General features: G+C 55.5%; 2 protein-coding genes across 3 annotated transcripts; one reads left to right on the top strand and one right to left on the bottom strand.

Moving 5' to 3' along the window:
* Nucleotides 1-13,115, top strand: SLC15A3 (solute carrier family 15 member 3). Its single transcript, XM_063093246.1, has 8 exons — nt 1-558; nt 4,401-4,690; nt 6,820-6,967; nt 8,421-8,531; nt 9,289-9,457; nt 10,834-10,989; nt 12,218-12,373; nt 12,881-13,115. Exons 1-8 carry the CDS (start codon nt 1-3, stop codon nt 13,033-13,035), a joined length of 1,743 nt encoding a protein of 580 aa, XP_062949316.1. The 3' UTR covers nt 13,036-13,115.
* Nucleotides 13,107-25,153, bottom strand: TMEM132A (transmembrane protein 132A). Of its 2 annotated transcripts, none has more exons than XM_063093244.1 (11): nt 24,952-25,153; nt 22,335-22,549; nt 21,888-22,106; nt 20,800-21,131; nt 19,223-19,372; nt 17,923-18,118; nt 17,680-17,823; nt 16,346-16,548; nt 15,397-15,676; nt 14,828-15,019; nt 13,107-14,399 (listed from the first exon to the last, which is right to left on the bottom strand). In XM_063093244.1, exons 1-11 carry the CDS (start codon nt 25,049-25,051, stop codon nt 13,362-13,364), a joined length of 3,069 nt encoding a protein of 1,022 aa, XP_062949314.1. In that variant the 5' UTR covers nt 25,052-25,153; the 3' UTR covers nt 13,107-13,361. The 2 variants fall into 2 exon arrangements, with proteins under 2 accessions (XP_062949314.1, XP_062949315.1); XM_063093245.1 differs by having other exon boundaries at nt 16,346-16,380.
* Between the last annotated feature and the right edge of the window lie 803 nt (nt 25,154-25,956).

The raw sequence follows: 25,956 nt of genomic DNA, 5'->3' as shown, positions 1-25,956 counted from the left end.
ATGCCGGGGCCGGGCGCCCCGGGGGAGCCCGGCGTGCCGGGGGAGCTCCGGCCGCTGCTGGGGCGCGGCGCGCGGGCCCCTCGACGGTGGCGGCGGGCGGCGAGCGCCACGGTGCTGCTGGTGGAGATGCTGGAGCGCGCCGCCTTCTTCGGCGTGGCCGCCAACCTCGTGCTGTACCTCAACAGCTCCAACTTGGACTGGGCGGGCCAGCAGGCGTCGCGCGCCGCGCTCGTCTTCCTGGGCGCCTCGTACCTGCTGGCGCCCGTGGGCGGCTGGCTGGCCGACGTGTACCTGGGCCGCCACCTCGCCATCGCGCTCAGCCTGCTGCTCTACCTGGCCGCTTCCAGCCTGCTGCCCGCCACCGCCTTCCCCGACGGCCGCCGCTCCTTCTGCGGCGAGATGCCCGAGTCGTCGCTGGCACCCGCCTGCCCCGCGCCCGGCTGCCGGCGCGCCTCGCCCAGCCCCTACTGCGCGCCCACCCTCTACTGCGGGCTGCTGCTCCTCGCCCTGGCCGCCAGCTCAGTCAGGAGCAACCTCACCTCCTTCGGTGCCGACCAGGTGAGTGGCAGGAGGGCCCCCGCTCCAAAGGGAGGCCCAGGTGTGCGTGCGTGCGTGCGTGCGTGTGTGTGTGTGTGTGTGTGTGTGTCAGCAATGGATGTGGGCCCCAGGGAGGCCTGAGGGTGTGTGTGTGTGTGTGTGTGTCTGTGTGTGTGTCAGCAATGGACGTGGGCCCCAGGGAGGCCTGAGGGTGTGTGTGTGTGTGTGTGTGTGTGTGTGTGAGCAATGGATGTGGGCCCCAGGGAGGCCTGAGGGTGTGTGTGTGTGTCAGCAATGGACGTGGGCCCCAGGGAGGCCTGAGGGTGTGTGAGGCCTGAGGGGGTGTGTGTGTGTCAGCAATGGACGTGGGCCCCAGGGAGGCCTGAGGGTGTGTGAGGCCTGAGGGTGTGTGTGTGTGTGTGTGTGTGTGAGCAATGGACGTGGGCCCCAGGGAGGCCTGAGGGTGTGTGAGGCCTGAGGGTGTGTGTGTGTGTGTGTGTGTGTGTGTGTGTGTGTGTGTGTGTGAGCGAGCAATGGACGTGGGCCCCAGGGAGGCCTGAGGGTGTGTGAGGCCTGAGGGTGTGTGTGTGTGTGTGTGTGTGTGTGTGTGTGTGTGTGTGTGTGTGTGTGTGCGCGCGCGTGCAATGGACGTGGGCCCCAGGGAGGCCTGAGGGTGTGTGAGGCCTGAGGGTGTGTGTGTGTGTGTGTGTGTGTGTGTGTGTGTGTGTGCGCGCGTGCAATGGACGTGGGCCCCAGACCCGGAGTCAGGAGGCGCTGGCTCCCCAGCGTGACCTCGGACAAAGCACTTCCCATCTCTGCGCCCAGTTTCCTTATTTGAAAGATGAGGGGGTGCCAGCCCTAACAAAGCACAGGGTGACAACTGTAGGAACAGCCGTAGTTGGCCGCCTTTGAGTGAGGTGCTAGGCCCCATGCTAAGCACTTTTAGGGTTTTAACTCCTTTAATCCTAACTACCCGTTAGGTAGGTAGTCTTACTGTGCCCATTTTACAGATGAGGACACTGAGGTCTTGAGACATTAATCCATTTATCCTAATGCCATAGAGAGCCGGTCAAGGAGCCAGGTGAGGGCGGCTGGACTTCAGGCCTCACCAGGAGTCCCATCTCTCTGTGTTATTGGAATCCGGGGGATTAGGGGAAGGAGCCTGCCAGCCTCTTCTGACCAGTTGTGCCAGAGGTGGTTGGGCAGACTTGTTCAGATCCCAAGACTTGCTCTGCTCCTGGGGGATGGGAAGGGGAGTGTTTGGGGGGCACTTAGGCAAAAATCTCAACCTCTAAGCTTTTCTTGGTTCCACCTTGGATAGACCATAGCACGTAGGAGAAATTCAATAAATATTTGCTAAGTGAATGAGTAATGTCTAACCACATGGCTATATTTTGATAGCTTTACTCAGTGGGATATTAGGCAATAATTTAAACTAATATGCAATATCATTGAAACAACCACATACAGTGTTGACGAGCGCAAGCGGGATGCGGAACTGAGTGCACAATATGAGTACAGCCATGCGAAAAGACTGGGTGTCACGAAAGGGGGGACCACTGGGAAAAGATTGTAACTGAAGAATGATCAGGCCACTGGATTGATTGCACATTTTCCTGAATTGTCTCTGTTTTTCTAATGTTCTTTAATTATATATATTATACCTGCAGAGGGAACTTTTTTCAAAGAATCATTTCATCCAGCTGGCATCCACAATCCAGCTGCCAGCACAGTTTCCAGTGTCCTTGCCGAGGAGTCACTGGTCCAACCTGTTTAGATTCCTTTGGTGATGGGGACTCAGTGTCCCCAGGGCAGCCCTGGCCATTTCTCACTCACTGTTGAGCTTCCTTCAGATAAGGAGACCCCTAAAATTCACCAATAGGAATCTCCCATCTTCCCTTAATTCTACTCTTTCATTGACATCCCACCACCCCTCCCCCAGATGCCCTTAACCTGTGTCCTTGCCTCAGCCATCCAGCGGCCACTGTAGCAGGACTGATCTCCTGGAGGCAGAGCCTCCCATGGCATCAACAGTGACAGCCGCTTCCATGCGTCCTCCCGTTACCAAGCATGGACTTTGGGTGGAGCAAGGCCGGGCTGGAAGTCTGCCTCAACAAGTTGGGACCTGACCCTAGGACAGGGCAGAAACCCTGAAATGGTCTGTGGCAGCAACAGACATCAGATTTGAGTTCTTTAAAAGCAACTCTGGGGCCGAGCCCGTGGCGCACTTGGTAGAGTGCTGCGCTGGGAGCGCGGCGACGCTCCCGCCGCGGGTTCGGATCCTATATAGGACTGACCGGTGCACTCACTGGCTGAGTGCCGGTCACGAAAAACGACAAAAAAAAAAAAAAAAAAAAAAAAAAAAGCAACTCTGGCTGCAGTGCAGAGGGTGGGTGGGGCAACAGGAGTGGGTGCACCAGGGCAGTGAGGAGGCTGCTGCAGAATTTAGGGGGGCAGTGAGGTGGGGGATGTGGGGATGGGAGGGACTAGCACCATCTGGCAGACAGCTATACGCCCAGGAGCTGCATGTTCAACAACCTTGCTGATTTCAGAAAGGGCCATCCATCATTGTGGACAAAGTGTCTGCTCATTCTGGAAGAACTCATTGATATCCTGAGTGAGTTGCCTCGTCTTCTGCTCAGAGTTACAATTGTCGTATTCATTTACTTCCAATTAATAAATGAAAGTGGCTGCTCGTGATGGAACTTGTTCAGTTTCTGCTTGAACGTCTAGAGCAAGCCTTCTCAGTGAGTTGGGCATGCCCCTCCCTCCTCATAGCCAAGAGGACCCCTCAGAATCTCCAGGAGAATGCAGCTGTAAGCATATCCGTGTGGATTATAATTTTACATTTGGATAAGGAACAAAATACTTATCTTTTTCTCAATGCAACTGCAGAAAGAAAAACTTGACAAGACCTTGGCTAGTGGAAATATGTATTTCTGGGTGGAAGAAAGTAATGGATTCTGACATTTGGGGGTTATTGAAAAGGTGACTGGTTTAAAAATACAGAGTCATTTTTGTAGAGAAGTGACCCCCAGTCTTCATGGCTTTTTAGAAATGCAGATGCCCAGGCCCTGCCCCAGACCTGCTGAGTTAGAATCTGGGACCAGGCTCTGGTAGAGGAGGGGGCAGCCAGTGCTGCTGACCGGAGTCAGCAGACCAGAAGGGGGCCCGAGGCCTGACTGTTGCAGATCGATCCAAATCCTGGGTAAAGATATTTCAGACCATCTGCCCTTGCTGGGGGGCCTGAAAAAAATTTTTTTCACCAGGTCAGAACCCGCTCTTGGAGTGTCCAGGACCACCTCTGCTTTCCCTGATTATGCCAACCATGTTTGATCGGGCATGTATCAGAGGGAGGCAAGTCAGGGCAAGGGAGGAGCCACAGTACAATTCCCTGTTTGCATCTCTAAACTGGAGAGGAAATTCTCAATCAGACTTCTGTTCTTTCAGTAACACGCGTACATCATAGTTAATAGTGTGAAACAGGACTGAGATTTTTATTGACTTTTTTCCTGATCATAAAAGTAATGCATAGTGTAGGCTGCTCAGTCAAAGACAAAGGGATAAATCAACCAGAAATGAACAAAGTGGCATCAGAGACATCTGTTATGTGCACTACTTGGTGACAATAAAAAAAGCAATGTGTGTCATGGGCATGCAAAAACAGCTGTGCCAAAATGTCCTGATCATTAACAAGTGACTCCCAAGAGGAGGGTTTATTCATTCATCAACAAATATTTATTGAGTGCCCATTAGTGATCAGAGACTAGGAAAGTGCTAGAATGCTCATCCACTGAGGTGTAGGACCAGAGAGTGCCCCTGGACCTCCATGGCCCTTACTCTCACCCCTTCTTGGCTGGCAGGTGATGCATCTTGGTCGCAATGCCACCCGCCGCTTCTTCAACTGGTTTTATTGGAGCATCAACATGGGTGCTGTACTGTCGCTGCTGGTGGTGGCTTTTATCCAGCAGAACATCAGCTTCCTGCTGGGCTACAGCATCGTTGTGGGCTGTGTAGGCCTGGCATTCTTCATCTTCCTCTTTGCCACTCCCATCTTCATCACCAAGCCACCCACGGGCAGCCAAGTGTCCTCTATGCTTAAGCTTGCACTCCAAAACTGCTGCCCTTGGCTGTGGCAACGACATTCTGCCAGGTAAGGAGGGGCTCTAGGTGAAGGGGGCCACCCAACCTGGAGAAGCACCATATAGAAGTAGCCGGGGAGGTCTGGTCCAGATTGCAGACATTGTGGTTCACCTCTAGTGATAGCCCTTTATGATGATCTGATCTCCAGTGGGCAGCTAGAGTTGCCCACTGGGATTGAGGATGGCCGTGCAGGTCAAGGTGGTGGTAGTGGTTAGTGGTGACCCTCTAACAGTAGAAAGAATGAGGACAGTCATGGTCTTGGCCGTGATAATGGTGATAAAAATGGGGATGATGGTGTTAGTACCTACAGTGAAGATGAACAGAGGTAATGGGAAGACGGTGGCAACAGAGGTGGTGATCATGGAGATGACGGTACCAGTGAAGGTTGTCGGGATATAATATGAAATTCTACACTGCCCTGTTATTAAGTATAACAGAGTCTTAGGAAATCTGCTGAACTTGTTCCTTTCCCCATTGGCTGCCATGCAAGGGAGGAAGGTTCTGAATGGATTTGCACAAGCACAATAGCTTCCTTTTGCCTCTCTCCTTCCTAAATTAATTAACTACTTATGCTGAACAAATCCGTCTCCAGACCTTGGAGCCAGATAGAGCTCTTGTCAATAGGACCTAGGAAAAGATGAAGAACATGCTTCACCCATCTGGTATACTGATAGAAGGTTTGTGTGTAGAGCCGTCGGGTGCAACGAGTCTGGTTGTTTTAATTATCTATATCGCTGCCCAACAAACCACACTAGAACTTAGTGTTTTAAGCAATGGCCTTTTTATCCCCTTTCACAATTCTGTGGATGACTGGGCTTAGCAGGGCAGTTCTCTGCTCCTGGTGATGTCACTGGGGCTGCAGTCATTTGGGGGCTTGAAAGGTCTAGAACATCCCAGATAGCTTAGTTACATAGCTGGCAGTCAGTGTTGGCTGTAGGCTGAGAGCTCGGCTGGGACTGTCAACTAGAGCCCTTCTGTTCCCCTTCATGTGGCCTCGCCATGTGGCTTGAACTTCTCACAACATACTGTCTGGGTTGCAAAAGGAGAGAGCATTCCAAGAGTGAATGTTCCAGAAGGAGGGAAGCAGAAGCTATCGATCCTCTTAAGGTCCTTATGAGACACAGAAGTCCCAGAGATCACTACTTCCTTATTTTATTGGTCAAAGCAGTCTCAAGGCCAGCCTGGAATCAGTGGCAGGGGAAATGAACTCCACTGGCTAGTGTAGGAAAGGCATCACATACTGGGAGGGAGGAGCTGGTGGTGGCTGTCTTTGGAGATGACCACACTGGTATTGTCCCTTTTGAAATTTCAAAGAGGGCTGGCCAGTTAGCTCGGTTGTTAGAGCAGCACCCTGTAACACCAAGGTTAAGGGTTCAGATCCCCATGCTGACCAGCCAGCCACCAAAAAAAGAGAGAAGTTTCAAAGGATGATGCAAGGATCTTTGACAAGAAGGTATCAGAAACCTCTCAGGACAGAGGGCAAAGGGTAAAGGTTGCAGCAGTGGCTGATCATTCTTGTCTCCTAATGCTCCCTCCACGCATACCTCTCCACTCCTTACCTCCTTGGCATGTGGTGACAGGGTTAAAATGTCGAGAGAAGGATGGCCTTGGAGGCAGCAAGCAGGGAAATTTTGGTGTACCAAATCCACGACAGCCTCTCTGTCTGACTCAGGCTTGGACTGGAACTCCCCTGGTTCCCAGGGAAAATTGATGCTACAAGCCAAAAAATCTCTAAGACTCTGCTGACCTCAGTCTCTGGCCTTGCTTCCCTCAGGACCCAAAGGGACCACAGCTCTAGAGTAGAGTGGGCCCTGATCAGACACCAATCTTTTGCTACAAAAGAGCTAATAGTGATAATATCGACAACGGTGGTGATGGTGATAGTAATGAAAACTCCGTAAAGAGGAGGGTTCTGGTGATAGTGATCACCTTACGGAAGGTGCTGGCCTTGGTCATGGTGATGATGATGGCAAAGGACGTAACAGTGGAGTGGAGGAGATGGGGTGGTGATTTCAGGGGTGGTGGCTGTGATAAATGGTGATATTAAATTAGTGGATAGCAGCGGAGGTGAGAACAGTGGCCACAGTGGTGGGAATGATGATGGTTGCTGTTTTATCTGCTGCCCCTGTGGCCCCACAGAGACCCTCAAGGTGCCCACCTGCTGCCTGACCAGAGGTCTCCCCAGCCTTGTCCTTCCCACCAAGAGGACATTGCCAATTTCCAGGTGCTGGTGAAGATCTTGCCCGTCATGGTGACCCTGGTGCCCTACTGGATGGTGTACTTCCAGGTGAGCACCCCTGCACTTTGCCTGGGGGGCCTGGCTCCCCCAGTCCCCTCACTCCTCTCAGTTCTCATCATAGAAGCCCTGGGCATGTGGGAACAGGCAAAGGGAAGGTACAAGGTGAGCTGCTGCTACGTACCAGCTGGCGTGGGACCGGCAAGAAGCCATTCCAATAATTAACCTCCCTTGGGGGGTATAGCAGGAGAGACTCTAGAGATGGGCCTGAGGTCCAGCTCCTTGAGGAAGTCACCCCATCTCTCTGGTTCTTGGTTTCCTCATGTTTCCAACTGGTGGCTTAGATGAGAGGCTCTTCTGGCTCTGCCGCATTCAGATTCTCTGACTTGGTAGCTGAGGCCCAGAGAGGGTGTGTAGGTTGCCCAAGGACCCACAGCAGGTCAGGGGCAAGCTCTGTATGTTGAATACTTTGCAACAGTGGTTCCCCAACCTGGCTGTGCCTCAGAATCAACTTACCGAGATTTTTAAAAAGGGTTCCCATGTTCCATCCCAGACTACTGAATCAGAATTGCTGGGGGAAGTCTCTAGTTTAATAAACCTTGCAGATGATACTGATAACTCAGGTTTGAGAACTACTGCTATCATACCACTTTCCACAGGGAAGGTGGGTGTACGTGTGGATGTGTGTGTATGTGTGTGTGTGTGTGTTGGAAGAAGGTGGGCAGCTGCCTACCTCAGTGCCTAACCCCCAGGCCATAGGTCATTGCCTCCTGTGCCCCCTTTTTAGGAACATGGGTTGGAGCTGCCAGCCTGCTACTTTGGGGTGGCACAGAGTGTGTCCATGGTGAGACAGGGACATGAGGGGGTGTGTCTATGGCTGGTTCTCAGTCATACCAGTCAGAATCCTGACATCCTTCCATACTGGTTGGTAAATGGCTGCTGCCCTCCCCTGGCCCAGCCCTCCTGTGGGAGTCTCCTGGACCCCCCTCCACTGTACAACAACTAAAGGAGTAATGCAGGTAGGACAGGGGGCCCTGGGCCCTGCTCCTACGGCTGTGTCTGGAGCCACTCTGGTGCCAGTGCCTATGCAGTTCCTGTGTCAACCTATGGGACTCAGCTTGGCTTCAGTGTCGGATGAGAACTCCCCATGGGAACAGCTATATCGTTATCTTCCCTGTTTCAACAAACATTTATCCACGCTTACTCTGTGCTGGGGCCTGGAGACACAGATGTGAGTCAGACCAGCTGTGCTTGGGCTCTGGGATAAGGCCGCACACACTGCTCACAGCCTGGGAGGAGAGCGAAGGAAGCACCCAGCACGCCTGGCTTCTAAGGAGGAAGGAGGATGGGAGGGTCACTTTCCCTCTGAGGCTGGGAGAGGGTACAGCTGCCCAGCTGCCCTGAGCTACTGCTGAAGAATGTCCGCCTGGGAGCTGGGAGCCTCCTGGGGCTGGAGGGGAGGCGGCCAGCTCTGTTCTGGCCTCACCTCTGTCTGTCTTGGCAGATGCAGTCCACATATGTCCTGCAAGGTCTTCACCTCCAAATCCCGAACATTTTTCCGGACAATGCTGCCAACAACTCCATGGCTCTGGGAGCCCAGGGCAGCAGCTACAAGGTGAGAGACAGAGCACGTGTTCAGCACCCAGTTCAGGCCAGGCTGGGGCTTCCTCTGAGCAGAGGAGGAAATGAAGCTGCCTTCACACTCCTCTCCCCCAGTGCAGGGTGACCTCAGGACACAGGAAAAGCACTTGGAAGGGGGCCGGGCTGGGGGGTGGTGAACTTGTGCCACAGCCCAGGCATCCTGCCAGCTGTTCGCAAGAATTCATGCCAGCTTCATCCCCCTACACTGCTGCTCTGAACAAGCCTCACTACCTGATTTACACCAGTTTATACCCTCAGATCGAGCACACTCATGTGCCTATTCCACTCCACCTTGTTCCCTCTTTCTTTAGGACCCTTGGATACCTAGATCTCTGCTTTTTACCAGAATTTTACAAACCAGTTTTTGGCATTTCAGAGACTCATAAATCAAAGATCTTCAGAGCTGGCAGCTAAATGACATGTTTGGCATTACAGTCCCTTTCCTTGCCCATGGCAGACATTACTAATCAATCACAACATTTCCTCATGCTGAGCCCATGAATGTTCCAAGCATCCACTACCAGTTGATAGAAGTTAGATTACAAGAGGAATCTATTTGCCATCTGTGATTGAATCCTACCCCCTAGTTAACAGCTGAGGGGTGTGAGTTCCAGAGAGAGGAAGGGGCTGGCCCTGGGTCATTCAGGGACGGCGTGGAGTCCAGGTCTCCTGGCTCCAGCCAGAGCTCCTTCCACTCTGCTAGCCTGCCTTTCTTGGCCCGTCCTGCCCAGATCCCGGAAGCCTGGCTCCTCCTGGCCAACGTGGTGGTGGTGCTGATTCTGGTCCCTCTGAAGGACCACTTGATCGACCCTTTACTGCTGCGATGCAAGCTGCTTCCCTCGGCTCTGCAGAAGATGGCTCTGGGGATGTTCTTTGGTTTTACCTCCGTCATTGTGGCAGGTCTGTGGAGGCGTGTGGAGTAGGGGGCCGGCCTTTGTCTGTCTGGGGGAGGGGGAGGCTGGCTCCACTGTGGGCTGATGCTGAAGCCATGGCCAGGGCCAAGTACACCCTGTATTGTTGGGTGTCACCTTGATGCTTCCCAGAAGGTGTGAGCTAAAAGAGGTCCTCCTGATCGAATCCACCCTCCCTTCATTTTGACAGGTGAGGAAACTCAGAGAGAACAGATAGTTTCTCAGTGGGATGTAAGCCCCTTGAAGGCAGGGATTCTTTTCTTTTTATTAATTCTCTTCCTTCCTCCATGGCAAAAGGATTGGAGCCATTTGTTTAAAAAGCAGTGTGTGGGGTGGCGGGGGGAGGGGACAAAGGCAGGCTCAGCTAAAGAAGACTTTCTTGCTGTTGTGTAAACCTGAGCACTTTTCACTTAGTAACTTTATGATCCTGAAGTTACTTAGGGTCTCGGAGATGCACCTTTAAAAGGGGGTTAGTAATCATTCAGACCCTGAGCAGGGCTGGGCTCTGCCCTCATGGAACATAGTCTCATGGGGGGTGTTGTGAAGGTTAAAGGAGATGAAGCCTGTAAAGCACCTAGTAAAGGGCCTGGATCACAAGTAGGAGCTGGAGAAATTCAAGCTCAATAAACAGTATTGTGTTGAAAGTATAAAAACCAAACCAGATTCTTTTTCAGCTCTGCACTTTGATGCATTTTGCCCTATTTCATCCTGATGGTGATCCTGGGAATTTTATTCCTGCTTCTTGCATAACAGAACTGGGTTTCAGAGAGGTTAAATGATTTGTCCGATGTCACACAGCTAGCCAGTGGTAGGGCCAGGATTGGCACCCAAATCCATGACCAGTGTTCATTCCACTAGAGTACCACTCTCACCTAAGCAGCAAAGGAGAAGGAGACGGAAAAACTTGAAAACCAGGTTAGAAACACTCAGCAATTCTTGATGTTGAAGTAGAGAAATCATGATATCATGGGAAGTAGGCCAGCTTTGAAATCAAACATACTGGGGTTCAAATCTAGCCCTGACTACTTATTAGCTGTGTGGCTCTGGGCTGGTTGCTTAGCGTGAGTTTCACTTTCTGCGTTTGCAAGAATGCATACGTAGTGCCTAGCACACGACAAGCTCTCAGTTAATGAGAGCCGTTACTGAGTGCAAACCCTAGCTCTGAGTTTTCTAGACGGCAACGCAAATAGGAAGACATTGGAACTCAAATCTTGACTCCCTCCCCCCAGGCCTGTATTCTTGTCCTTACATGCTACCCAGTCAGTCATTGGCTACTTAATGAGTACCCACCACACACCAAGATCTGTTGTGGGCTAAGGTGCCTGAGGTAGGCCTGGCTGTAACCTCCCTCTGCTCTGCCACCAGGAGTCCTGGAGATGGAGCGCTTACGCTACGTCCATAACAAGACAATACCCCAGCAGATCGGGGAGGACAAGTACTATGCAGCCCCACTGTCCATCTGGTGGCAGATCCCTCAGTATCTGCTCATTGGGATCAGCGAGATTTTTGCCAGCATCCCAGGTACCTGGATCGCCTCCCCGGCTCTTGTGCCAGTGATGGGCTCTGCCTGGTGGTGCCTCCAAGTCAGGGGACCGGCCTCCAGGGTTCATATGGAGGAAGGCAGTGTTTTCTGAGTGGGGGTGCATTCTTCCAATCGAGATTTACTAGCACCTGGTTTGTGCTAGCCACTGCCATAGGCACTGGGGATTTGGAGGTGAATCAGGCACTTCCCACACCAACTTTCCACACATTCCCCCGGTGCCATGTTTCCATCCTCTGTGTCTTTGTGGTTGCTAGAGCTGTAAGGCTGGAGCAGGCTCTTCAATCAGCAAAGGAGTAGGATCTTAACTCAGCTGTGGGCCCAGGGCTCGGCTGGGGTGGGACATAAGATAAAAGTGACTCCACAAGCTCACTCAGTGGTGGGGGAGATAGCCCTGCCAACAGTAAACCCAGTGGAGTGCCGTGGAAGTGGCGATGGAGTGAGGTGGGGGCCCTTGGGCCAGGTGGGAAGGGGTCAGTGAGCTGCCTTCAGGGGAGGCAGAATTCACCAGGGGGGAGGACCTTACAGCATAAGCAGAGACCCAAGCCTTGTGGGGGTGGGGGGACGTGGGGGTTAGAGGGCTGGAAAGGCACAGTGGGGTGTGTGGAGGTCACACAGGGCCTTGTGGGCTGAGCCTGGATCTTGGGATTTCTCCTGAGGACAACGGCACCTCCCTCACCAAGGGGTTTGGCAGGGAAAGGACCCCATCAGAGGTGTTTTAGACACACCCATTGGCTGGGTGAGGAGGGTGGAGGCAGGGGAGTTGAGGAGGCATTTGTAGGGGTCGGGCAGGAAGTGACCAGGGTTTGGCTCAGGGCAGAGGGGACAGAAAGGAGGGCACACCTTTAGAAGAGATTTCGGAAGTTGGATCAAAATGACTTGGTGGTGATGTCGAAGGTGGGCAGAGAGGGTGGGGGAGAGAGAGGGTGAAGACTGTGAGGTGCTGTCACTGAAATGGGAAACCCAGCAGGAAGGGGAGGAGCGGAGACAGAGCTCTTGGGGCAAAGTATGGAGCGCCGGGTGGAGCTGTTCAGACTGGAGAGGATGCGCAGGGCAGAGGGGAAGGCGCTTTAGGTGCTGTCAGAGCCACTGAGTGGACAGTCACCCGGGGCAAGCCTGGACGGAGGCTTGGTGGGGCAGGGTGGGGGTCTGCGCCTGTCCTCTGCTCTTCCACCAGCCCCTGCGGTCCTCCCCTCTCCCTCTCCGCAGGCCTGGAGTTTGCCTACTCAGAGGCCCCGCGCTCCATGCAGGGCGCCATCATGGGCATCTTCTTCTGCTTGTCCGGGGTGGGCTCGCTGCTGGGGTCCAGCCTAGTGGCTCTGCTGTCCTTGCCTGGGGGCTGGCTGAACTGCCCTGAGGACTTCGGTGAGCGTGGGGGGCCTCCCCAGGAGTGGGACATGGGTGGAGGGAGGCTTGGAAAGGAGGTGGCAATGGCTAAGTGCTTTGACCCAAGGCAGAATGAAATAGTGGCTGGACGGGGGAGAAACAGGGTGCTAGCTCAAACTTGACCAGTCACCCACAGCGTGGCCTCCCCTCCATGGGCCTCAGTTTCTCCATTTTTCAAAAAGGAAGCAGTGAACTCAGTGGACCTCCTAGGCTCCGTCCTGCTTCTAGAACTCTGCCATTCTGGCTGAAGGGTCACCTTTCTTGTGGTATCTGTGTCTCAAGCCCCCGAATGACTATCTAGCTAAAGGGGAACTGTAGACACCCCCATCCCCCAGGAGACACTCGGGAGCCAGAGGCTAGAGTGATACCCACTCAGTGTCTTCAGCGCCCACCACTGCCCAAGTTGCCTCAGCTGCCAGTCCTATGGCTGGGGTGCAAGACAGGGGAGCCCTGCCCTGATCCAAACGCCACTCCTCCTTTCCCCAGGGAACATTAACAACTGCCGGATGGACCTGTACTTCTTCCTGCTGGCGGGCATTCAGGCCGTCACAGCCCTCCTGTTTATCTGGATTGCTGGCCGCTATGAGAGGGCAGCTCAGGGCCCAGCCTCCCAAAGCTGTTCCAGCAGGGATCGGGGCTGAACGCACCCCCACCCCCACGCTTCTCTTGGATGGACACGGACAGCAGCAGTCCCAGCTTTGGTTTCCTTCTCAGTTTATTCTGTACCCAACAAGAGAATGAAATGGTTCCCATAAATAAGGGGCATAAGCTGTTCCTCACGACCATGGTCCTAAGGGGCAGGGCAGAGGGGGCCTGGGTGGGAGTCCTTGTGGGGGACCAGGCAAGGGACTTGGAAACAAGCACCAGAGGAGGAGCAGGAGGGGCAGGCCAGAGGCTCGCTGGGACCTCCACCCCTGCTGCCCAGGCTGGTGGCCCACAATGCTGGGCCAGGCAGGCTGGGGAGGGGTCAGGAGCTGCCCCGGATCCTCTCCATGTAATTACGAAGCTCCTCGGGGTCCTTCAGCCCCATGTCCTCACACACCCAGCGGATGTCCTCCTCACCCGCCACCAGGATGGACTGCACAGCAGGGGCCCCCGCAGGCTCCTCAGGCAGCTGGGCTGGAGGGGCTGGTGCAAATGTCACAAACTCCACGCGCTTCCGCCGCCCCCCAGCTTCCTTTCGGGCCAAGGTGCTCGAGGAGCTGGTGGTGCCCCCAGGAGGGACAGGGACAAGGGTTGGGGCCTCCCCTCCTCCCCCACTCTCACAGGGGCAGCCTCCCTCCCCCTTGGGTGGGCCAGGGGGCCGCCGGTCCAGCTGGCGGCTCAGTTCCTCCTGGTCAGTGCCCAGCCAGACCCAGTTGTGGGGCTGGGGGGAGGCAGGGTTGGTGGCGCTGTCGGGAGGCTCTTTGCGCTGGTAGCGCAGCACGAAGATCACACCATTAACCAGGAAGATGAGGATGGCCAGACAGAAGATGCCCAGCAGGGCGTACATGCCCAGCTCTAGGTCGGTGACACGCTGAGGGGCGGGGACCATCTCCTCCTCTTCTTCCTCCTCCCCGGCTTCCGCCTCCTCCTTCCTGGCCTCCTCCTCTGCCCGCTCAAACTTGCCCCTCACACCCATGCCATCCCCCACACTGCCCACTGCTCGCCGTTCACCACCCATGCTGGCCTCTGTGGCTGGTGGGCTCTGGGCAGGGCTAGATGGGAGAGCAGGGGCAAGGGTGGGAGCAGGGGGCAGCCCAAGCCAGGCGGTGCCAGAGGCCAGGGGCACACGGTGGCGGCCCCGGCGGCAGGGCTCAGGCGGATGCAGAGCCACATGCAGGGGCAGCCCCTCGGCACCCACCCCACTCACCACCACCCTGAACTGGGCACCCTGCTCCTCAGCTGGCAGGACGGCACTGGGCTCCTCAGCTGAAATGGACAGTCCCAGGTCATGGTGGTCGTAGAGCTCGGCAGGGGCCAGGGTGTGGTCAGAAAAGGACAGCCATAGGGAGAGGGCCACCTCCTGTGGGGCACATGGACACAGGCAGAGACACGCGAGGGCACGCACGCATGCACACAGAGACCACTCCCACAGAGACAGGCCACACGGAGGAGAAACCAGAGAGAAAACAGAGACACAGGCAGATGGACACAACACAGGGAGAGAGGGGATGTGTGTCAATCACCTGTCTGCCACTCAGTCCCAGGGTCTGAGTCATTGGGAGGGTCCTCAGAGCCATCTAATCAACCTCCCACTGCTACGCTGCAGCCAGCCACTGCTTGATCACTTCCAGCCGCAGAGAGCTCACTACCTCTCAGGGAAGTCAGTCCTCATTCTGAAAACCCTAAGGGAAGGGGTCGAGGTGCCAGGGCCCCCTTTCTCCCATCCCCCACTGCCATCAGCCCCCATCTGGAGGTGTTGACCTCACCCCCCTGACCCTCAGCTGTCACCTGCTTTGGGGCAGGAGGGGCTGACTGTGCCCAGCATGTGGCTGTGACCTCCCCAGGGTGAGCAGTGCCCCGGCTCAGGGCCAGTGAGATGCCCATCACTGGCTGCACCTGCAGCTCCAGCACCGAGACCTTGTCGTCCGTCACAGCCAGCGCCTGCTCCCCCAGAATGGAGTCAGACAGCGGGGAGCGCACCTGAGGGCAGGAAGGAGCTGGAGGTGGGGGCCTCCAACAGACAGCCCCCACCTGAAGGAATCTGGCTTCTGCTCACAGCATCCTCACAAGCTGCTCTCCCTCTTGCCCTTTGCATCGCAGCTACATGCCCTGGACATACCTGGACCCCAATCCCACACCTAGAGGACAGTTCCCTCCTCCCTGCAGCCCTGGCCCCCACATACCCATACCCCAGTGCTTTATACACAGACGACTTCCCCGTGACACGGCCACCTCATTCTCACCCAACCCCCAGTCCCCACTGTGTTCATACCAAGACTGCACCCTACCCAGGTATACCCGGGGCCCTCCTAAACCCTTCCCGGGGGTTCTGCTCTCCAGTGTTCTGGCTGGCTCACCTCGATGGAGGTGACACCAGGCTCCCGGCCCACCAGGATGCGGCCGCCCTCCAGCGAGGCTACGCGGGGGTCCTGCACTCGGGCGTGCGGCGCCACGAGGTGGGACACGTCCAGCAGCCAGTCGGGGCCGAGCAGGTGGGTGAGGCGGCGGCCACCATCCAGCGGGTGGGCTGCAAAGGGGACGAGGAAGCGCACGGCGGCACGCTGGTACTGCAGGCGGCAGCCGCGGGTGCGCCGCTCGGCCTCTTCCACCACCGCCATCGCCTCCGGCTCCACCGCCCTGCAGGGAGGGGCAGCCAGGGACGGGCTTCAGCACGGGCCCTGCCCCTGGCCTGCTAAGGCCTACCCGCTGGAGACCCCTGGCCCCTAACGGGAGCATGCCCCTGCCCATCAAGAGGTTCCCAGCCCAGTTCTCGATTGCTGCGTGTGCCCTTCTACCTGCCTCTTATTCCCAAATGGAACACTGTGGACACCTTCTCCTATGAGGGAACCTAAAGGGCGCTCACTCTCTGGAGCCACGTCACACTTGGTCCCCCCTCAGAGTGCATTCCATATTTACTGAGCTCTGTGCCATCTTAGTCTTTGAGGATACAGCAGAGAACAGAATAGACAAAGCCCCTCCCTGCCTTCCAGGGGCTTGCATTCTCTGGGGAGGAGTGCAGAAGGGGTGGACAGACAGCAAGCAAAATTAATCAGTACATTACACAGAAGATTAGGAAGTGAGGGTACCAGAGAGCAGTGAGCAAGGAAGGAGCAGAGGGAGCGTGGAGGTTGGCAGTCTCAAGGCAGTCAGAGGTTGGGTGGGCAGGGATGGGGATGGGCATACGGAACTGCAGGCAACTGGCAGTTTTTCATTCCCCAGCTCGGGCCCATGGCTGTGTCCCCTGTGCTCTCTCAGTCTCAGGGTGATTTCACCAAGGCCTGCCAGCTTCCCCAGGCCTCCACTCACCCTTCAGCTGGGCCAGGGACCCTCCAGCCGCGGACCTGCTCAAGGGTGGTGTCGGTCAGCTCAATGCGTAGGGGCAGCATCGGGGCCCACACGGTCAGCTGCAGCGAGGCCCGCAGTCGGCGCCACCAGAAGTCCACCCGCACTCCCTGAGCACCCCGGCTCTCCTTGCCAGCCACGAACACAGCATCACAGGCCTCAGATACCTGTGGGAGGGCAGAATGCAGGGGGTGGGCTAAGCCAGGAGAGACCAATGTGGGCCAGAGAGGGCAGCCCTGACCCCAGGCCACAGGAGGACAACAGCTGAGATTTAGTTCTGTATTTCACTGTAATGCATGGTATGGTGGGCTTGTTGGTTAGGTCACCATCCTCAGATCAATAAGATTTCACCATGCATCCAAGATCCAGTCCGCTGGAGAAACTGGGCCACTCCTTGAGTTTACCTGGGATTCAGCTGGCGAAAGTGCCTATTCACATACGTTACAATCTTCCTCCTGGCAGAGCAGGGGTTTGAACCCACCACGTTGGTTCCTTATTAAAGCTGGCCTCTGACATTGGTGCTGGATCCACCTGGCAACCAGCTGCAGCTAGGCAGGGGACAAGGCAGAACTACCTGCCCAAGAGTGCTCAGGTTGGAACCACATACACATGGCCAAGGGCTGCCCCAAGTCAGGAAAGACGCCTTCTCCATGCAAGTGGCTGGATTTGTATAAATGTAGGCTCTGTGCTTCCCCTCTGAGAACTTCAAAATGGAGAGAACGCTGCTCTGCACCTCCCTGCTTCGTTTTTGTTTCCCTCACAGGTTATTACAAGGCTCCAATAATAATAATTACTACTTTTGTCATTATATTACTATTACAACAGCAGTAACTGCCATTGTTTCAGCTTCTGCTATCTGCCAGATACTGTCTTAGGTTCTTTTAATTCTTATAACAACTTAAAGATATATTCCCATTTTAAAGTTTAGGAAACTGAGGTTCAGAGAGGTTAAGAGACTTGCCCATGATCACACAGCTAGTTGATAACAAAGACGGTTTCAAACTAAAATCTTCTGATCCCAAAGTACATGCTCTTGGCTGTACCAGCTGAGCTCTTTGTCCACACAATAAGGATTGTGAAGGCACCTAAGATGGGGGCTGTTGGAATTACAAAGCTCCCACCTGACTCTGGAGAGAGGTGATTGGAACAAAAGAAGCTGAAGCTGTAGGTTCACCCCATGAGGTTTCTGGTCTCAAGAAGCTGTTCTCCAGGGGCCCAAATGGTGAGGGAGGAAACTGTGTGTGCACGACTGTGCACATGCAAATGATACTCACATGAGGTGGGCACCTGTCACTCACCTGCAGAATCTGTGTGTTGGCTGACTCACAGCCAATGTGCTCTGTCACCTCCACCAGTGCTCCCCCGCCATCCACAGTGACAAGGCGCACAGGCACACGCCGGGGCACTCCAGTCAGCGGTGCTGTGTTCACCAGCTCCTCAGCCTGGGGGTGCAGGAGAAGCTGAGCCCCAAGCCCCTCAGCTCACGGGGATCCTGGGACTTGGCCCGCAGCCTGGCCGGGCAAAGACGGAAGCCCCCTTACCTTGGCTAGTGGGACAAGGGCTCTTATGTCCTGCTCTGACACGAGGATTTCCCACACCATTTTGTCCTTCTCTGCTTCAGGGGCCTGGCCTGGGTACTCCAGCTGCCATGTGACAGGGCGAGTGACTGCCATGCTCCCACCAGTGCCATTCTCCACCACAAAGTCCACCCACAGGAATTCGGACAGTTCAAGGGGGCTGATGGTCAGAAGAAAGAGGAACTGAGTACTTGTGAGTGCCAGGCACTGTGCTAGGCACTTCCTGTACTTGTGATTATCCCCATTTACTCATGAAAAACTGAGGTTCAGAGGTTATGCAACTCATCTGAGATCACAAAGCAAAAAGTGGCAGGGCTGGGATCTAAACCCAAGCATCCTGTCTCCTGAGTCCAAACTCTTATCCAAGCTCTTGTCTCTTAACAAGACCCACACAGCCACTTAACTGCCTCCCTAAATGCTTGCTGGCTCCCTTGCCTTCCTGGGCCCCTCCACTTGGACCTCTGCTTTCCACAGCCATTGGGGTGGCATAAAGCACCTGATGTCAATTCCCACCAAGAAGGCAGATTCACTCCCAAGTTGCAGAGCCGGACACTTGACCCTCTGAATAACCCTCAGAGCTTCCTTTGATCAGGCACCTATGTGCCAGGAACTATTCTGGGTGCCTGATTTGCAAGATCTTATTTTATTTTCACAAACCCTAAAGGATGCATTACTATCCCTATTTTACAAGTAAGGAAACTGGGGCTGGGGTGGGGAGATGTTAACTGACTTGCCCAAGGGTATTCATCTAAAAAGTGTCAGACCCAGGATTCAAATAGGGGCTGCAAAGTCTGTGGCTGTGACTTAGGTGCACGGCATGAATAAGAAGACTTCATAAATGTTAGGAACTGCAACTGGGCTTTTGTTTTTGGAATATTAATACTCTAGAGAAAGGCCCATCCCCTTACCGGCCAGCCACACAAAAAAAGGGGGGGCCAATTTGATGGGGGCAGGAGGTGAGGGGCAGATAGTGGCTGTGATGGCTGGAACTGGGTGGTGAGGATAGGTTGGCATCACCTGGAGTAAGACTCACAGACAGTTGCTGTATCTGGCATGTGGCTGGGTCTGGATAAATAATGGCTGAATGAATGATATACCTGCTTTGCACTGCCTCCTTGAAAGAGTTTGTTCTTGTGCCTGCTCACATGGGGATATGGAGGCAGCATGGCAGCCCTCTTCCCTTGGGTCCCCAAATCCGCCCACTGGACTCTAGGACCAGCCCTCCTTCCTCTGCCTCCTTTACAGGAGGAAGGAGACCGCCCACCTGGAGTCTGGCCCTGTGGGCCCAACACGCTGGCAGGTGATGAGGGTGGTGTGGTGTTTGGAGCCCTTGAAGCGGTCCAGCTTGGCAGTCCAGAGGGTGGGCTGGGCTGGGCGGGCTGCTGTCACATGCAGCCCCTTCTTCACCTTGATCCTGGGGGAAAGGTTACATGTCCAGTTTATTAAGGTGGGTGCTGAACTGTGGACTGAATCCAAGGGGGAAGATAAGGGGCCAAAGACATCAGCCTCCTGCCTGGCCTCCTCAGTTCCAGTCTGAATCCCCTCCTGGCTATCCTCCAACCCAGAAGGACCCCACTTCAACAAAGGCATGCCATCCAGCTCTCCCCCACCCAAAGACCACTTATGATTCTCCACTGCTCAGAAGGTCAAGTCTGAGCCTAGCACTCAAGGTGCTCCAGGGTCTGGTCCAACCTACCTTGGGCTATGACATCTCTCCCTGTACTCTCTGCTTCTCCAGACCAAAACTTCTTCCTCACATAGACAATGCACATTCACGACACTAAGCCTTTGATCAGGCTCTGCTTTCCAACCTGCCTGCCCTTCCTTTCTTTATCTGCTGTTTTGTTAAGCCTCCAACAACTCAAATACCATTTCCTTTAGAAAGATCTTCCAGTGGCAGGATGAATTTCCCCTTACCCCACCCCCTGACCCAAGCCCTGGTGGCACTTCACACCCTCACCAGAGCACACCCACCCACCTGCCTTCTAATCCAGTTCATGCCCATCCAGCTACCTTTCCTAGCACCAAGGGCCCCTTTGTGCCAGATGGGGACTGGGCCTTGCTTTCCTTTGTATCTCTAGGGTGGAGACACAAGGCCTGGCATATTGTAAGTGTCCAGCAAAGATCTGTTTAGTTAGTATGTGAATGAGCACAGGAGGACATGAGACAGGGAGGCACACAGGGATGGGGCACACAAAAACCCACACATGGGAGAGGCCAGCCACACCCTGCAAATCCTTCGGTAGGATTGGGTGAGTGGGTGGGGCTGCTTTGGGGGAAGTTCCTGCAGAAAAGGACACAAAGAATGAGGGTGGGCTGGCAGGTTAGCTCAGTTAGTTAGAATGTGGTGTTATAACACCAGTCAAGGGTTCAGATCCCCATACTAGTCAGCGGCCTAAAAAAGAGACTTGCTGAGAGGGTAGCAGGCAGGGAGAACATGCAGATGAGTGTGACTGGGGTAAATATCCCTCTCTGGGGCATTAGAGCAATAGCCCACCGCTAGACACCACATTTTCCAGTTTCCAAGTCCTTTCCTGTTTCCCCTGCCTGGAGCCTTGCAGTTGCCCTGTAAAGTGGAAAATGTCACCCCACTGGACAAAGGAGTCTCAGTGATGTGCCAGGGAGAGGGGAGGCTTCCTACTTCTGACTCCAAATTCAGGGCTATGTCCATCGTAGAGTCCTACCAGGGCAATCACAGCTCTTTGCCTGGAGGGGGTTTGGTTGACCCATGTTTTGCAGAGGTCAAGGATTCCAGCAAGGATCCCAAGAGGAATAGGTACCTGCCTAATCTTCCTGCAGAGGTTCCCACCCCCCACCTATCCCCAGGGGCCCAAAACTCACCGCAGGGTCAGGAGATTGGCTGTGAAGTTGTGCCGAAGCAGAAGAGTGGCACTGAAGATCTGGCTGGGCCTCACTGGCACGTCAGGCACCCGCAGAGTCACCACCTCATCCAGAGGTACCTCCTGGTACTGTGGGGGGTCTGCTGGGCGCAGCTCCACACCACCAACTGGGAGGGCTTGTTCCCCAGGGCCTTCCTCCCCACTGGAGCCACAGCCCTCAGGACCCTCGGCTGAGGGCTCCAGTGTGTAGGCTAGCTCGGCCCGTGTGGTAGAGCCCTGGGAGAACCAGTGTAGGGGGAACTCCAGCTCCACCACACAGGCACCTAGGGGTGGCTGCGAAGACACAATGGCCATGGTTGGCACAGGTTGGGGGTGGGGGGTACTCCCAGCAACCATGGCAGGAAACCCAAAGATGGAGGGGTCCTTAAAAGGCAAGATCAGCGTGGGCCGGAGAGGCATGCATCTTAGGTGACACAGTGAACCAGCGACATGGCTGGGCTTGAAACCAGATTTGTCTCAGAACACATCTGCAGGACACTCCTTTGCCTTTGGGAATATTCCCATTACAAAGCGAGCCAATCCCAGTGCCTCACCCTAACAACATCCCAGGACTGCCTCGATTAGAACTCAGGCTTTTTCTCAGAACTCTAAAGCCTGGGAAATACCTCTCTCCAATGGATTCCTATATAGACTCCAAAATAGTGGAAAATTGCAATTACAAAAGTAACAGTGTTTTTACAATTACAGGAGTAACAATAATAAACACTTGCTGAGTGACTGCTATAAGTTATTCTTGTGTTCATCTCATTTATTCCTTACTCCAACTCCGTATGAGGAAGGAATTGTTATGAGCTCCTTTTACAGATGAGGAAACTGAGTCTCAGAGAGATTAAGTTACTGCCCAAAATTACACGCAACAGATTGAACTCCTTAAGGGGCCCTAAATAACCGTTTAACAGGACTGAAAGCTAGTGAAGCAGGAATGGGATCAGGTGGTTTGTGGCTCCCAAACTTCCCAGGAGGGGTGAGCCCTTTCCAGTCCACCCTGGGACTAGCCCCTGGCTGGCACAGCGGGACCAGCCCACTCACCTGGAAGCGGCAGGCTCGGTGAGCAGTGCCTGCAGGGTGTGTGGCATGCAGCCGGGCACAGGGCAGGCTGCCAGGCCCTGGAGGCCAATCCTGCCCTTTGAGGTGGAAAAGGACGCGGGCGTGGGGCTCCGCTGGAGTCACAGCTGCTTCCACTGAAACAGCCCGCACATCCCAGGGGACTGGCCGTTGGTGGGGCTCAGTGACCGGAGGAGGGACCACCTGCAGGGAGAATGAGGAGGCTCAACAAAGCATGAGCTGGTGGGGAAGCAAGATCTGGGAAGAGGAGATGCCAGGTTCCAGTCCCAGCCTAGCAGGACTGGGCTTCAGCTTCTTCCTGTGGAAAATGGGGAACACGGATGGGACTGGGGAAGGCCCTTGAGCCACACACAGCTGACCTCAGGCTCTGAGTCCTGTTAAGCCTGGGAGTCCCTGGTGTCCCCTCCTTACCTGCTGAGTGGCAAAAGGTGGGTAGGAGGCCCGGAGAAGTGGCTGGGCCCTGGGCCAGGGCTGCAGAAGCAAAAAAGTCTCAGATCGGGAGCCCAGAGAGGAGTTGGCAGGTGGGTAGCGGCCCACTTGCTGCACACGAAAGTGCTCAGGAGCATCCAGGAGCTCCAGGGCTGCCGGCAGGTAGACAGGGTCCAGGGAGTCCTGATCACAGCTCACTGAAGAGGAATAAGGGGTAGAGACGGTGACAGCTCCAGATCTGGCTGGCCCTGAACTGAGCTCCATCCTGGGGCCCAGTGGTGGTGCGGAGTGGAGGGAGAAAAGGGCTGTAAATGTCCCATCCCCCAGGATGTGGGGGGAATCTCCCTGTTTCACAGATGAGATAACTGAGGCTCAAAGAGCCTCACACAGGTAGCATGTAACACAGCCAGAATTCGAATCTGAGACCAGGACTGGATACCAGCCTCCGAGCCATGCCTTCTTCTGCCTTCCACAGACCTTGACCACCTTCTCTCCAGCACAGCCTTCTCAATATCTCCTTCTCCCCCATTCCTTCCCCCTCCCTACCTACCTGCCTCTGACACCAAGGCATTTCTGGGGTGTTACTCTCCCCAGACAGGGCCCATGTGGTAAAAGACGGTGATGAGGCGAGCTTTTAGAAGCAGAGACCTTTCTTTGCCCCTGGGTCCTTGGCCAGACTTGGCTGCGCATCCACCCTCCCACCCCCCATCATTGCCATGGCAACTCACACCATCTTTCCAAGCCTGCTCCCTTCTTCCCTGTCCAAGTTTGGTATTGGAGAGCAAAAGTGAGATTGGAGGGGGCTCCTGAAGGAGTCTTGGAAGGCAATGGTGTGTCCTAGGGGTGGGGTGGGAACCATGAGCCTGAGGAGATAGTCCAAATATCCAACCTCCAAAAGGACAGAAGACCACTAAGGCCATATGGATTTATACTATTAGCCCTAATAAAAATAATTAACATTTTTGAAAACTAACTATATGCAGGTACTGTCATAAACATCATACATGTATTAACTCTTTCAACTTTCGTAATAACTCTGTGGGTCAGGTACTATTACTATTAATCGCATTTTGTTGACGGAGAAAATGAGGCGGAGAGGTTAAGGTGGTCCCCCACCTGCAGAGTAGTAGAGCTGGGCGTCAAGCCCAGGTGTTAACCACTAGACTACCCTACCTCCCCATCCCCCACCTCTGTCTGCACCCTCCAGTGCCACAGTGTGCCCCTCAGGTGGTGCCTCTCTTTTCCTTCAGGGCCAAGAGTGAATGCTGCCTCCTTCTCCAGGAAGCCCTCCTTGGTTATTAGCCTCCCAGCAGTCTCCTCTGCCTTCTGCAACCGTGGCTGCCTCCTCTGAATTAGCTGTCTTCCTGTCTATCAACCAGAAGCCTTGTCTTACTCATCCTGGAATTCCCCCAAGCTGGGAAGCACTCCCTGGAGAGGGCTTGGTGGGAGCCCGGAGACCTGAATTTAAGTCCTAGCTCTGCCTCAATGACACTCGGGTCAGTCATAACATTTTGAGCCTCAGGAGCATTTAGTCACACTGTGGATAGGGGAGGGCTCTGTAAACTGTGGAGCACTGTCTGAAGGAGGGATTATCACTGCTGCATAATAGATGTGAAAAGGCTTTCCTTCTCTCTCTTTGTGAGGGGTTATTAGGGCTCTCACCAGGTCCCTTGGGGTGGGGGGCAGGTGGCTGAAAGCAGCTCCAGAGCCAGCTCCCACTCAGCCCCAGAGCTGGACTGGGGTGGAGGACTTGGTTTCAATATCCTCCCTGGCCGTCCCCACCAAGCCGCCTGTGTCTGAGACGATCCCCCAGCTAACAGGTGAGTGACTACCGCTCCCTTGTATCCTGGAGGTAGCCCCTGACCTCAATCCTCCTCCTTCTCCACTGCCTCCATAATTACGAGATGCTCTGTAGCCTGACTCCCACGGACTCCCATCACCCAGAGCACAGCCTTTGGGTGGGAGGAAGGAGGATGGAGAATGCTTCATTATCTCCCATGGCATCATTCACCTGCAGCCACAGCCCAGCTCCCCAATCCGACCCTCACTCTGAGGCACAGGAGAGTTGCTGCCCATTCCCCCAGTGATAAAACCCCCCACAAGGGCTCAGGGAGGCGAGGATGGGGCCATCCCTGGAGACTTCAAGATCAGAGAGCTCCTTGGGGCAAGGGGCTGCCTATCTCACAGGTCCCAGGCAAAGGGTCTGCTTTCCATCCCGTGGGGGGTGGAGGCTAGGAGCCAAGAGAGAGCAGCTCTGTACAGCGGTCGGGACGCTGGTGCGCCCGGGACAGGGGCAGCCGGGTTAGATGCCTCAACTGGAGGGGACGGTGCTCGGAGAAGGTGTGGGGACGGGGGGGTGGATGGCAGACAGGCTGGTCCCGGGTCAGGAAGGAGTTGCAGGCGTGCGCAGGGAGAAGCAAGCAACAGGGGCGAGCGGCTGGGGGCAGGTTCCCGGGGATAAGACCTCTCCAGCCCTCAGGGCGCGCGGCGGGGCGACCCCGCTCCGGGTTTAGCCGGAGAACCCGAAGGGTCCCAGCTCCCGGGCCTCGCTCGCGCCCGGCCTCGGCCCGGGCCCAGCCGCCCCTCCCCTCCCGCTGACCTCTCACGACGTCCAGGGCGAGGGCCACCAGGAGGCAGAGCCAGGCGCCGGGGGGCCCCCGGGGGGCCGCTGCCGCGCGCCCCGCCGTCCGGGCGTACATCCTTCCCAGGGAAGGCGGGGACTGAGCGGGCGGCTCAGGTGGCCGCGGCCCGGCCCGGCATCTCCCGCGCGGCTCCGCGCTGGCCCGATCCGGCCGGCAGGCTCCCCGCCGCCGCCCGCCGGTCCGCCAACCCCGCGGCTGCAGTTCCCAGACAATGGAGCGGGAGCGCGGGGGTGGGAGGGAGCGGAGCGGAGCGCGGCAGACGGGCTGCCCCCTGCGCCGCGCCGGGTCCTAGTGCCCCGCGGATGCCGAGACGCTGAGCGCCCCGTGCCTGAGGTCGGGAAGGCCACTTCTCAGGAGACTGAACGACAGGGGTCCGAGCCGCCTCTGCCAGGAGGTACGCATGTGTTCGTTCGCTCCCTCTTGGAGACTCCGCACCAAGGAGGAAAAAGCCACTTCTTCTGCCTCACCCCCGCCCCACAAGCAGCTCACCTGTAAAGGCATCTGACACCTGAATCAGAGCCAGAATTCAGACATATGGGAACTAAGCTGCGGGGACAGAAGGGGAAAGAGGGGGCCAAAGGGGACCACCTGACAACCACCTGGACCTGCCCTGACAGAGCCCTCGCCACCTGTGGAGGAAGGACTCCAGGTGCAGGCAGCTCCACTTTCATGCCCAGCCCCACCCTAGGGAGAGGCCCGTGGACCTAGGAAAGTTGACGCTGGCTCACACTCCTGAGGAAAGGCCTGCCTCAGGGGTCCTGGCCCAACCTTGCCTGCCAGGAAGCATTGGGAAAGGTCCAGAGCTGGGGATCTGGCTGCACATTAGCATCCCCCGGGGAACCTTAAAAAAAAACGAAAAGCCATGCCAGGGCCCTCCACAACACTACTGATCCAATCTACTGCCTGGCTCAGAACCTTGGTGCAGGAAACTCCTCAGCCTGGTGGAGGAGAAGGGAAGGGCA

This window comes from Cynocephalus volans, chromosome 4 (assembly GCF_027409185.1).
Source record: "Cynocephalus volans isolate mCynVol1 chromosome 4, mCynVol1.pri, whole genome shotgun sequence".
Taxonomy (NCBI): domain Eukaryota; kingdom Metazoa; phylum Chordata; class Mammalia; order Dermoptera; family Cynocephalidae; genus Cynocephalus; species Cynocephalus volans.
This window is presented reverse-complemented; position numbering and strand designations above follow the sequence as displayed.

Bases quoted from the DNA above. Each gene is read 5' to 3' on its own strand.
- TMEM132A (XM_063093244.1), bottom strand. From the start codon at position 25,051: ATGTACGCCCGGACGGCGGGGCGCGCGGCAGCGGCCCCCCGGGGGCCC. The intron at 22,107-22,334 runs GTAAGGAGGGGA...TTCTCCCTGCAG, and splicing joins CACCTTTTGCCACTCAGCAG to GTGGTCCCTCCTCCGGTCAC. The intron at 14,400-14,827 runs GTGACAGCTGAG...TGTGCCCCACAG, and splicing joins CCCCTCCTGCCCCAAAGCAG to GAGGTGGCCCTCTCCCTATG.
- SLC15A3 (XM_063093246.1), top strand. From the start codon at position 1: ATGCCGGGGCCGGGCGCCCCGGGGGAGCCCGGCGTGCCGGGGGAGCTC. The intron at 4,691-6,819 runs GTAAGGAGGGGC...GTGGCCCCACAG, and splicing joins TGGCAACGACATTCTGCCAG to AGACCCTCAAGGTGCCCACC. The intron at 8,532-9,288 runs GTGAGAGACAGA...CGTCCTGCCCAG, and splicing joins CCCAGGGCAGCAGCTACAAG to ATCCCGGAAGCCTGGCTCCT.